Below are 13214 nucleotides of genomic sequence, written 5' to 3'. Positions count from 1 at the left end.
GTCATGGGTGAACAGGGAGTACAGGAAGGGGCTGAGCATGCACCCTTGCGGGGCCCCAGTGTTGAGGATCAGCGAAGTGGAGATGTTGTTTCCTACCTTTACCACCTGGGGGCGGCCGTCAGAAGGTCCAGGACCCAATTGCACAGGGCGGGGTTGAGACCCAGGGCCTTAAGCTTAATGATGAGCTTGGAGGGTACTATGGTGTTGAATGCTGAGCTGTAGTCAATGAACAGCATTCTTACATAGGTATTCKTCTTGTCCAGATGGGATAGGGCAGTGTGCAGTGTGATGGCGATTGCATCGTCTGTGGACCTGTTGGGGCGGTATGCAAACTGAAGTGGGTCTAGGGTGGCAGGTAAGGGGGAGGTGATTTGATCCTTGACTAGTCTCTCAAAGCACTTCATGATGACAGAAGTGAGTGCTATGGGCGGTAGTCATTTAGTTCAGTTATCTTTGCCTTTTTGGGTACAGGAACAATGGTGGCCATCTTGAAGCATGTGGGGACAGCAGACTGGGATAGGGAGCGATTGAAAATGTCCGTAAACACACCAGCCAGCTGGTCTGCGCATGCTCTAAGGACGCAGCTCGGGATGCTGTCTGGCCCACCAGCGTTGCGAGGGTTAACACGTTTAAATGTCGTACTAACGTCAGCCACGGAGAAGGAACGGGGGGGCCCGCAGTCCTTGGTAGCGGCCCGCGTCGGTGGCACTGTATTATCCTCAAAGCGGGCGAAGGTGTTTAGCTTGTCTGGAAGCAAGACGTCGGTGTCCATGACATGGCTGGTTTTATTTTTGTAGTCCGTAATTGCCTGTAGACCCTGCCACATACATCTCGTGTCTGGGCCGTTGAATTGCGACTTTGCTTGTTTGATTGCCTTCCAGAGGGAATAACTACACTGTTTATATTTGGACATATTCCACGACCTCTTTCCATGGTTGAATGCGGTGGTTCGCYCTTTCAGTTTTGCCAGAATGCCGTCGTKAAATCCACGGTTTCTGGTTGGGGTAGGTTTTAATAGTCACAGTGGGTAGAACAGCTCCAATACACTTCATAATAAACTCACTCACCAAGTCAGCATATAAATCGATGTTATTGTCTTAGGCTTCCCGGAACTTTTTCCAGTCCATGTGATCAAAACAATCTTGAAGCTTAGATTCCGATTGGTCAGACCAGTGTTGAATCGTTCTCGTCATGGGTACTTCCTGTTTGATTTTCTACCTATAGGATGGTACGAGCAAGATGGAGTTGTGGTCGGATTTGCTGAAGGGAGGGCAGGGGAGGGCCTTGTATGCATCGTGGAAGTTAGAGCAGTAGTGGTCCAGTCAATGTGCTGGTAGAATTTAGGTAGCCTTCTTCTCAGATTAGCTTTGTTAAAATCCCCAGCTACAATAAATGCAGCCTCAGGATATATGGTTTCCAGTTTACATAGAGTCCGGTGAAATTCTTTCAGGGCCGTCGAGGTATTTGCTTGGGGGGGAGGGGGTGGATATACACGGCTGTGGCTATAATTGAAGAGAATTCTCTTGGGAGATAATGCGTTCGGCATTTGATTGTAAGGAATGTAAGGTCAGATGAACAAAAAGACTTGAGTTCCTGTATGTTATTATTGTTACACCATGAGTTGTTAATCATGAGGCATACATCCCCGCCCTTCTTCTTACCAGAGAGATGTTTGTTTCTCTCGGTGCGACGCTTGAAGAAACCCGGTGGCTGTACCGACTCTGACAACATATATTCAGAGTGAGCCATGTTTCCATGAAACAGAGAATGTTACAATCTCTGATGTCTCTCTGGAAGGCAACTTGTGCCCTAATTTCGTCCACAATGTTGTCTAGAGCCCGGACATTGGTGACTAAATGCTTGGAAGCGGTGGGTGGTGTGCTCACCTTCTAAGTCTGACCAGGAGGCCACTCCGTCTGCCTCTCCTGCGGCGACGACATTGTTTTGGGTCGGCCTCTGGGATTAGATCCAATGTCCAGGGTGGAGGTCTGAACAAAGGAGCCGCTTCAGAAAAGTCATATTCCTGGTCGTAATGTTGGTAAGTTGACGTCYCTCTTACAGTTGAAGTCGGAAGTTTACATACACTTAGGTTGGTCTCATTAAAACTTGTTTTTCAACCACTCCACAAATTTCTTGTTAACATACTATAGTTTTGGCAAGTAGGTTAGGACATCTACTTTGTGCATGACACAAGTAATTTTCCCAACAATTGTTTACAGACAGATTATTTTACTTATCACAATTCCAGTGGGTCAGAAGTTTACATATACTAAGTTGACTGTGCCTTTAAACAGCTTGGAAAATTCCAGAAAATTATGTCGTGGCTTTAGAAGCTTCTGATAGGCTAATTGACATAATTTGAGTCAATTGGAGGTGCTGGGGATGTATTTCAAGGCCTACCTTCAAACTCAGTGCCTCTTTGCTTGACATCATGGGAAAATCAAAAGAAATCAGCCAAGACCTCAGAACAAAAATTGTAGACCTCCACAAGTCTGGTTCATCCTTGGGAGCAATTTCCAAATGCCTGAAGGTACCACGTTCATCTGTACAAACAATAGTACGCAAGTATAAACACCATGGGACCACACAGCCCTCATACCGCTCAGGAAGGAGACGCGTTCTGTCTCCCAGAGATGAACGTGCTTTGGTGCAAATCAATCCCAGATCAACAGCAAAGGACCTTGGGAAGATGCTGGAGGAAAAAAGTACAAAAGTATCTATATCCACAGTAAAACAAGTCCTATATCGACATAACCTGAAAGGCCGCTCAGCAAGGAAGAAGCCAGTGCTCAAAAGCATGATATATTGAAGCAACATCTCAAGACGTCAGTCAGGAAGTTAAAACTTGGTCGCAAATGGTTCTTCCAAATGGACAATAACCCCAAGCATACTTCCAAAGTTGTGGAAAAATGGCTTCAGGACAACAAAGTCAAGGTATTGGAGTGGCCATCACAAAGCCCTGACCTCAATCCTATAGAACATTTGTGGGCAGAACTGAAAAAGCGTGTGCGAGCAAGGAGGCCTACAAACCTGACTCAGTTACAGCAACTCTGTCAGGAGGAATGGGCCAAAATTCACCCAACCTATTGTGGGAAGCTTGTGAAAGGCTACCTGAAATGTTTGACCCAAGTTAAACAATTTAAAGGCAATGCTACCAAATACTAATTGAGTGTATGTAAACTTCTGACCCACTGGGAATGTGGTGAAAGAAATAAAAGCTGAAATAAATAATTCTCTCTACTTTTATTCTGACATTTCACATTCTTAAAATAAAGTGGGGATCCTAACTGACCTAAGACAGGGAATTTTTACTAGGATTAAATGTCAGGAATTGTGAAACACTGAGTTTAAATGTATTTGGTAAAGGTGTATATAAACTTCCGACTTCAACTGGAAGTTGACAACAAACATTTCAGGTAGCCTTGTATATCCAATAGTTCTTCCCAGCTGTGTGTAATAACACTTAAGATTTTCTGGCCTGACAATGTAAGAAATAATACATTAAAAAACAAATTCCTGCATAGTTTCCAAAGGGCTTGAAGCGAGGCGTCCATCTCTGTCGGCGCCATCTTGCTATCTGTGGTGTCTCTTTATGTAGTGTTCGGGTGTCTCTCTTTTTGTGATGTGTGTTTTGTCCTATATTTTAATTTTATATTTATTTTTAATCCCAGCCCCGTCCCCGCAGGAGGCCGTTTGACTTGCCTAGTTAAATAAAGGTTAAATAAAAATAATTTTTAGAAATTTTCGCTAATTTATATAAATAAAAACACCTGATGTATCACATTTACATAAGTATTCAGACCTTTTCTCAGTACTTTATTGAAGCACCTTCGGCTGCGATTACAGCCTCAAGTCTTCTTTGGAATGACGCTACAAGCTTGGCACACCTGTATTTGGAAGAGTTTCTCCCATTAATTTCTGCAGATCCTCTCAAGCTCTGTCAGGTTGGATGGGGAGCATCGCTGCATAGCTATTTTCACATGTTCGATCGAGTTCATGTCCGGGCTGGGCTCTAGCTGGGCCACTCAAGGACATTTAGAGACTTGTCCCAGAGCCACTCCGGCGTTGTCTTGGCTGTTTGCTTAGGGTCGTTGTCCTGTTGGAAGGTGAACCTTTACCTCAGTCTGAAGTCCTGAGTGCTCTGGAGCAGGTTTTCATCAAGYATCTCTCTCACTACTTTGCTCCGTTCATATTTTCTTCGATCCTGACTAGATGTCCAGTCCCTGCCGCTGAAATACATCCCACAGCATGATGCTGCCACCACCATGCTTCACCGTAGGGATGGTGCCAGGTTTCCTCCAGACGTGACCCTTGGCATTCAGACAAAATAGTTCAATCTTGGTTTCATCAGACAAGAGAATCTTGTTTCTCATGGTCTGAGATTCTTTCGGTGTCTGAGATTCTTTCGGCAAACTCCAAGCATGCTGTCATGTGCCTTTTACTGAGGAGTGGCTTCCGTCTGGCCACTCTGCCATAAAGGCCAAATTGGTGGAGGGTTGCAGAGATGGTTGGCCTTCTCCCATCTCCACAGAGGAACTCTAGAGCTCTGTCAGAGTGACCATCGGAATCTCTGACCAAGGCCCTTCTCCCACGATTGCTCAGTTTTGCTGGGTCAGCCAGCTCTAGGAAGAGTCTTGGTGTTTACAAACTTCTTAAATTTTAGAATGATGGCGACCACTGTGTTCTTGGGGACCTTCAATGCTGCAGAAATGTTTTGGTACTCTTCCCCAGATCTGTTCCTCGACACAGTCCTGTCTCGGAGCTCTACGGACAGTTTCTTCGACCTCATGGCTTGGTTTTTGCTCTGACGTGCACTGTCAACTTTGGGACCTTATATTGACAGGTATGTGCCTTTCCAAATGTTGTTCAATCAATTGAATTTACCACAGGTGGACCCCAAGTTGTAGAAACATCTCAAGGATGATCAATGGAAACTGAGCTCAATTTCGAGTCTCAAAGCAAAGGGTCTGAATACTTATGTAAATAAGGTATTTCTGTTTTTCGTTTTTAACAAATGTGCAAACATTTTCTAAACCAGTTTTTGCTTTGTCATTATGGGGTATTGTGTGTAGATTGTGCAAATTGTTTTATTGAATCGATTTTAGAATAAGGCTGTAACATAACAAAATGTGGAAAAAGTAAATGGGTCTGAATACTTTCTGAAGGCACTGTATATACAGAGAGTACCAGTGATGTACTGGGCTGTCAGGGCCTGAATAATACAGGGGCTGATGCCCTGGGGCCCAATACCTATGGGGGCCCTTGATGCAGAGACTTTTTTTAAATTTTTACTGCAACCTCCAACCACAGGAACCCACTATCAATGAGTGTAGATAGCCTACTTCCACTATACTAATCATCAGATGGTGGAGGAGAGGATGTAGGGGGCCCACGTGGGTAACTGGGGGGCCCTGCCTTGGTTGTGTAACTGATTAATAAAAAACCAAAGCCCCTGGGCCTATGATTTGTTAATCCGACCCTGTGAGCTTTCCGCACCAGCCTTTGTAGTGAAAATAAGCTTATAAGATACGTATCTGGTGTTACAGGCGGGACTGCTGACGTGGCCAATGTGATATCATTGTTAATGTTATTTTTTTCTCTACATATTTTGTTCTTTCAGGGGATTCGACATAGGAAACCACTTCTGTGAATGGATGTATGACTACACAAATGACAAGTTCCCATTTTTCCATGTCAACTCAAAGAATTATCCCAATAAAGCCCAACAGGTGAGTAAGGATGACAAAATGAAGGCTTTTTGTCCTCTGAATCTGAATGAGTGGCTTTTTAGGCAAAAGCCATCTAATAACCTTGTGATGTTTCTCTTTGCAGCTGCATTTCATTGGAAGCTACCTGTCAGAGACTGACCAGGGATTTCAGAATCTGAGTACTGAAGATCAGATGAAACTCAAAGAGGAGCTGTTTGTGGAAGTCAACAGGTAAGGGCCCCAAGTTGAAGTGGCCAAGGCATTCCTCTTGAATGTTTGGCACTGTGTATCAGACAGTGCCCCACATTAGTATTTACACCTCGAGTCATTATTTAATTTTTTTATTTTAGCGGATGCTCTTATCCAGGGTGTCTTACAATGCATACAATTTTTGTACTGTTCCCACATGGAAATCAAACCCACAACCCTGGCATTACAAGCACTATGCTCTACCAACTGAACCACACAGGACATATGAGGACAAGTTGATTTAGTGTTTTTCTTTTCTTTTTTTTACAAATCTGAGGATACCTGTGGTTTAGTACTTATAATGGCCTCCTGTTGAGAGAGCAGCAGTAAATCATAACAATAATGAACCAATAAGACTGGGCCTCTTGGTTACTGTAAAATGCTCCCTGGGAAATATAACCCTGGAATCAGTCCAGTAGTGATGAAATAGCATATTTCCATGTGGCCGTTGCTGTGGACCAAAGGTTTGCTCAGTTCACCCAGCTGTATGTTTAATGGACCATACTGTCAATGTGCTTGTCCACGGTTTTATTGAAACATTTGCCTGTTGGTAATTACACAGGTTTGCTCTGGCTTCGCACTTCTTCTGGGGTCTGTGGTCGATGATTCAGGCGAGAATCTCCACCATTGAGTTTGGGTACATGGTAGGTGTCCATTATCTGGTTGTCATGCTTTTGTTTTAAGCATTTGTATTTGTGATATAAACAAAACAGCCATTCTCCCTCAAACAAAATATAAATAAATGAGAATTGTCGCACAGGGCACAGTTCAATGTTTAGTTTTCATTTACATTTGGTTGAGTTGTCAACTAACGTGAATTCAAGGTGAAGTCAACAAAAAACAAAAAATGTCACAATGTCTTTGGATTTAGTTAAAACGTTGGGTGAAAGAAAAAGTTCACTTACGTTGATTACTTTTTTTCAAATCCAATCAGTTTTCCACGGTGATTCGACATTATCACATTGAATTTTTTTGTTGACGTGACGTGGAAACAACATCGATTCAACCAGTTTTTCCCAGTGGTGTATGTTATATACAGATGTAGAATCTTAATTTGATCACTCTTTTGTTGCTGAGAATTTCCCAACACAGCAGGAAATGCAAATGTGTTGTGTATTTGAGGTTTAAAAGGAATGTCAGACTTGATTTGTCGTAATAATAAATGTATCAACCCCTACAAAAAATGTCCAATATTTAGAATCCACATAATAGTTTCCTGTTGCTCCAGAATTATTTTCCTGCTGTAGCAAACTGTCTCAAATTAAGATCCTACATCTGTAAGACAGGATATTTAGATGAGCTTCATGATTTACATACATTCACTGAAAACCTGCACTAACACAGTGAAAACAGTATTGTACTTTTCATATATCCTACTATTGTCCAGCTACTAGCCTAACCACCAATCGTGCAACATTATGGACTAAACGTTCTTATCCTGTTGCTGCAGGCTTATTTTGCTATGACAATACTGGTCAAATTAAGATTCTAAGGCCAGTGTGTTCCTTGCCATGTTTGGTCTCACAGACTACTCTGAAACTATACACAAGTATTTTCCATGGTCAGGGCAACCTGATAACTGAGAACCACTGGGAATGTGTCTGAGAATGATTATCGCTGTTATATTTCCTTTCTATGCTGAACTATATACAGTATATATACCTTTTCTTTCTCTTTATCTGTTGTCTGAAATCCATTCTGTGCAAATGTTCCAATATTTTTCTTTCCTCTGTCTGTCCACAGGAGTATGCCATGGCCAGGTTTGATGCATACTTTGAGCAGAAGCGGAGCCTGGGTGTCTAAGTGAGGGACCACATATAGTAACAAGGAGGTGGCAGATAAATGGATTAATAGCGCTTTACCTGAAATGAATGCAGACAGGGTGTAGGACCATGCTTAATGGGGACCTCCTGCTTTGGGAATGACATGCTCACTACAGTTGTTATTGCATGGACCAAAGTGAAACCATGAATATCTGGTTTGGTGTTGAATTATGCCCCATGCGTTGCTGCTCAGTGTTTACACAATATTAAGCTCCTAATATTACACATGCTCAAGATAGTTCTTGGCTTGTCTTTTCAACAAAATATCAGAAAGATTAAGACGGGAGAAAAATCTTCATTCTGAAAGGAGGTCTGAGTTACATCTCTGGGAAGTCTATTACTCTTTGGAAATGTACTGGGATAGTGGAAAAGAAAGGAAGTCTCAATGACCCTTGCTAATTGAAAAGCCAGTAATCTGTGACCCAACCGTGATAAGCCAAATGGCCATGTTGACTCAGTGTCTCAACTTCAATTGATTATGTTTGGTTCTTTGCATCCATGCTCAGTTTTCCTCCATTCTTTATCAACTGAAATTCCTCTAAAATGACTTGTATATGGAAATATCTAGAACCGCCAATGAGATGGGAGCATCTCTGGCCAACAGCATTTTTTCCCACCTGCAGTACTGTGAATATAATGTGCAAAATGTGACCTGAAACACAGTAGTAATGGTAACCTCACAACTCTACTCTGTACTTACTCTTACTTTACACAGTCCCCGAAATGGTTTCAGCTCTGAATATGTCATTGAACCAGTAATGATATTTAAACAGATATATTCATAATGAACACATTGGATAATACATTGGTAAGGAAATAGCAAGCAGCAAAGCTATTAGCTTTAACTTAAACAGACATACAAAATATATGCTTATTGTGTTATTCAGCTGGGTTAAGCAGTTGTAGATGAAGTTGTGAGAAGAACTGTTAGCAAGGTGTTACAAAAATCCTCATGTAGAGGTTTTGAATGTTTATATTGATATCTTTAGAATATGTTTGGGGACTGGAAATATTTACTTGACTTTTTTCCAATTCATAACCGAACTGTGATAATTATTGATGTTTTATATATGAATTTGTATTCTGTATTTCATCATTATATTTGTTTTATGTAAAAATGTTTATTTAATCTTGTTACAATGTTATTGAGACAGTTATGAGCCTTCACTTTGAAATGTCATCGTTATGTACAATGTCAGTGTCACTTTTTTTCGTTCACCAGAAACTTCTTTCCAATGCTTGGACGCAATTAGCCTAGGGACGAGGTTAGTGGCACTTTCCTGACCCAGTTTATTTTTTAAGATACACTTTTTCTATTTTTTTCCTCAAATGGAATAAGTATTTTTCATAATAAGAAAGTTGTCTCTTTCCTATGAAATATGTCTCACTCCTGTTTTCTCCACACCTCCTATAGTATTGTGTGACCAACTACATTCCATTCTCATGTATACGTGTATATTTGTATATACCTTACACCTCTCTTTCATGCTATATTATTAGTTTGAGACAAAATAAGAATTGATCCAACTGTTTTCAAATGTAATTGACAGTGTCACATTCAAATTTCTGAGTACATCCTTGGTGTATTTCATGTCTTGCCATCCAATACAGTGATCAAATAAAATGTACATGTAATTGATTATCAAACATGGTAAGAAGGAGCTCCTCTACATTACACTGAATATTGTTGATAATGTATATTGTATACTTATGGATAGTTGAATTGAGTGTCCAAATTTGTTTATGCTGTGAAAGGATCCCAACTACTCTATTTTGTGCAAACATTTAGCCTTGCTTAGCTATACAGCTATGCAAATACTCTAAAAGAAGAAAAGATGTACTGTATAAAATAGTAAGGGTTAAGTGCTTTGTAAATGTACCACTATTGCAAGTGCATACATTTACTGTACCTTCTACTGCATTGTATAAATACTACAGCAAAGAGAAAATGTGTAGTCTTGCATTTGTGAGTGTCTCACTATGGATTCAATGAAAATATTTTTAAACATATTATTGAAAACATGAAGCAGTAAACTATTTCAGTGCACACACCTGATTCGAGAAATAATATTAGTCTGTGTGACTGCTCTTACAAAAAGACATGTCACATTTGCAGTTTCACATATGAAAATCACATTTTCAAGCAGTTTTCACATGTTGAACTTAAATTTCACATTTAAAACCATATTTTCACATGTATTACTTTGAGTTCACATGTTAACACCAACTATTCACATGTGAGGATAACAACATGTTTTCACCCAAAATGTGAATTGCAGTTTCACGTGAAAATCAAATGTTGTACATGTGGAATTGCAAGTTCACGTGAAAATCAAATTTGCAGATTCACATGCAAGAAAATGCCATATGTGAAAATCTCACTTTCATATGTGAAATTGCAGATTCACATTTGGGGTTAAAATATGTTATTCTCCTCACATGTGAAAAGATGGTGTTAACATGTCACAGTAGCAATGTTTCCACCGGTGGAATTCCACCAGGGTGACCACATCTAAAAAGCCCAAATGCGTGACAAGGGAACGATTTTGCGGGACATTTACGGAACAGTGGACAGAATAAAGTGTTACCATACACTTTCTGGGGGCAGGTTAATGGATCACGTTCAAATGGTGACATGCACTCAGTGGCCAGTTTATTAGGTACACCTCCCTGTTCCCGAAAATGGTTCGATCATACAGTTAGTGAGTCACAAGGGCGTGGCTTGCTATATAAAGCAGGCAGACAGGCATCGAGGCATTCAGTTACTGTTTGATTGAACATTAGAATGGGCAAACGACTGACCTAAGCGACTTTGAGCGAAGTATGATCATTGGTGCCAGGCGCGGCGGTTACAGTATCTCAGAAACGGGCGTCCTCCTGGGCTTTTCATGCACGACAGTGTCAAGGGTTTACCGATGGCACTTATGGCACTTTTCCCATGGCACTTATCATAAAAGTAGGGGTGTTAACCCCGGTGTCCTGGCTAAATTCCCAATCTGGCCCTCATTCCATCATGGCCAACTAATCATCCCCAGCTTCCTATTGGCTAGTTCATCCCCCTTCCTCTCCCCTCTAACTAATCCCCAGGTCATTGCTGTAAATGAGAATGTGTTCTCAGTCAACTTACCTGGTAAAATAAGTGTTAAATATATATATTTTTTTAAATGGTGTGAAAAGCAAAAAACATCCAGTCAGCGGCAGTCCTGTGGGCGAAAACAGCTTGTTGAGGAGAGAGGTCAAAGGAGAATGTCAAGAATGGTGCAAGCTAACAGGCAGGCCACAAACAGGAAAATAATGATGCAGTACAACAGTGYTGTGCAGAACGGCATCTCGGAACACACAACTTGTTGCTCCTTTTCATGGATGGGCTATTGCAGCAGACGACCACACCAGCTTTAAACAGGAGAAGTGACTCCAGTGGGCACTCGATCACCAACACTGGACAATTGAGGAGTGGAAAAACATTGCCTGATCCGACTAATCCCGGTTCCTGTTACGTCATGCTGATGGCATATTATCAATGCATTGTCACTTCACCTCTACCTACATCTACAAATGACTTCGACTAACATGTACCCACGCACATTGACTCGGTACCGGTACCCCCTGTATTTAGCCTCATTATTATTGTTATTGTGTTACATTTTTGTTTTGTTTTTTTACTTTAGTTTATTTAGTAAATATTTTCTTAAAACTGCAAAACATTGTTGGTTAAAACATTAAAACATTGTTGGTTAATGGCTTGTAAGTAAGCATTTCACAGTAAAGTCTACACGTGTTGTATTTGGCACATGTGACAAATAACATTTGTCAATGGCTCCATCCTGCCTGTTGTCAACGGTACAGGCTGGTGGCGATGGTGTAATGGTGTGGGGAATGTTTTCCTGAAACACGTTAGGTCCCTTGATACCAATTCAGCAGCGTTTCCATGCCCCGAAGAATTCAGGCTGTTCTGAAGGCAAAGGGGGGTCTGACCAGGTACAAGATGAGTGTACCTAATAAACTGGCCACTGAATGTAGTTCTGCTGTATGAAGGTCACTGTCTGTTAAAGGGGCAATCCTTAGTTGCTACATCTATTTTTGGACTTATAAATAATGACATGTACCCATTGATTCTTGAAGAATATAACCTATAAATCTCTTATGAGCTTAGTTCAACTGTTGTGCCCCATCAGAACCAAACATATAAGCTTGTTTTACTCCAATGTTTGCAAAAGTAAATGTAAACAAACACTGTATAGCCTAAAAACCTTGTTAAAACTATCATTTTGATAGCATGGATGGGCAGTCCTTGCAACCATAGCATAGTCTATGGATTTGAGAGTGTTTGCATTTCTCGAGCTCCATCCCTCAGCTTTTTACCAAAACTGTGGTTCGGAGACACTTTGTTAATGTTTCAATGAAGGATTGCCGCTTTAAACACCTTTATTAGAGTAATAGTGTTATTATATGGTGCAGTCCTCTTGTGAATGAGTTACTTTCGTGCCATTCATTAATATCAAGCAAAACTTCTGAATTCAATAAAAAGATTCTTAGTCTTGCAAACAAAATTAATGATATTGAAAGCAATAAATAAACCGAACAGTACTGAGAGCAAAACAAAATATTGGCAGGAAATCATTTTGAAATGCAAGAACAAATTCATGTAACAGATGCAAAACAATATATATTTTTTAAAATATTTTTATGATAACATCATTTAATATTCTCCCCTCACCCTTACAAAAAGCACATTAATAATCTAGGGAAAAAATAAAACCATTTTTTTTCACAAGATTTTTGTTATGTGTTTTATTTTGTACGGGTGAGGGAGAAAATATATTAACTGTGACATTGTACAGTACACAGGTAACATGAGAAATATTGTAGTTCCTATCAAAAATGTTTTCATGTGTTGTGTGTAGCTAGCACTATGATAGTCAATTACTGGACATGATGTATGTAAATAAGCAGACAAAGTGCTGCATCAATGATAAGTGTATAAAATATTAGAGGTTAATTGGATGACTGGATAGTATGACTCAGAATGAGCTGACAGACTTGGCATCATCCACATGCTGTCGTTCCTCTAAACTTTGCCTTCCTTTTTACAAAGCAGCTGTACCTTCACTTCCAATAACTTATCTTTTATCTTGTTGCTTTCATCAGTTTATGGCATATGCCACATTGTCCTCTGTGATTATGTAACTACTATGTTTTTTTGTGGTGATGTCACCATCTCCTCTCCCTTTCTCTGGCTCCTTTGCACATTGATCTCTGAGGTGGCAAATTGGGTTAAAAGTATTATATTCTCCAGGACACAAAGGTCTCACTGTTCTCATGAGAGTGATAAAGACCTTGATCTACATTCAACCAGTTCAAACACGACAAAGGAAACAGATCTCACAGAGCTGCCAGAATGTTGGTGGGACAAAGGCTCTAATCTACACCTGCC

At 40.6% G+C, this 13214-nt stretch overlaps 1 protein-coding gene across 1 annotated transcript in view; it reads left to right on the top strand.

Moving 5' to 3' along the window:
- Window positions 1-9729, top strand: part of chka (choline kinase alpha) — a 30176-nt gene extending 20447 nt beyond the window's left edge. Inside the window, exons 9-12 of the mRNA XM_023971333.1 lie at window positions 5621-5729; window positions 5833-5939; window positions 6520-6601; window positions 7701-9729. Of these exons, the coding sequence (XP_023827101.1) occupies window positions 5621-5729; window positions 5833-5939; window positions 6520-6601; window positions 7701-7760 (358 nt within the window). The 3' untranslated portion in view covers window positions 7761-9729. The remainder of the gene's footprint in view (window positions 1-5620; window positions 5730-5832; window positions 5940-6519; window positions 6602-7700) is intronic.
- Window positions 9730-13214: the final 3485 nt, after the last annotated feature.

This window comes from Salvelinus sp. IW2-2015, linkage group LG26 (genome assembly GCF_002910315.2).
Source record: "Salvelinus sp. IW2-2015 linkage group LG26, ASM291031v2, whole genome shotgun sequence".
NCBI lineage: Eukaryota > Metazoa > Chordata > Actinopteri > Salmoniformes > Salmonidae > Salvelinus > Salvelinus sp. IW2-2015.
Note: the sequence above shows the minus strand (reverse complement) of the source record. Positions and strands in the feature narration are given on the sequence as shown.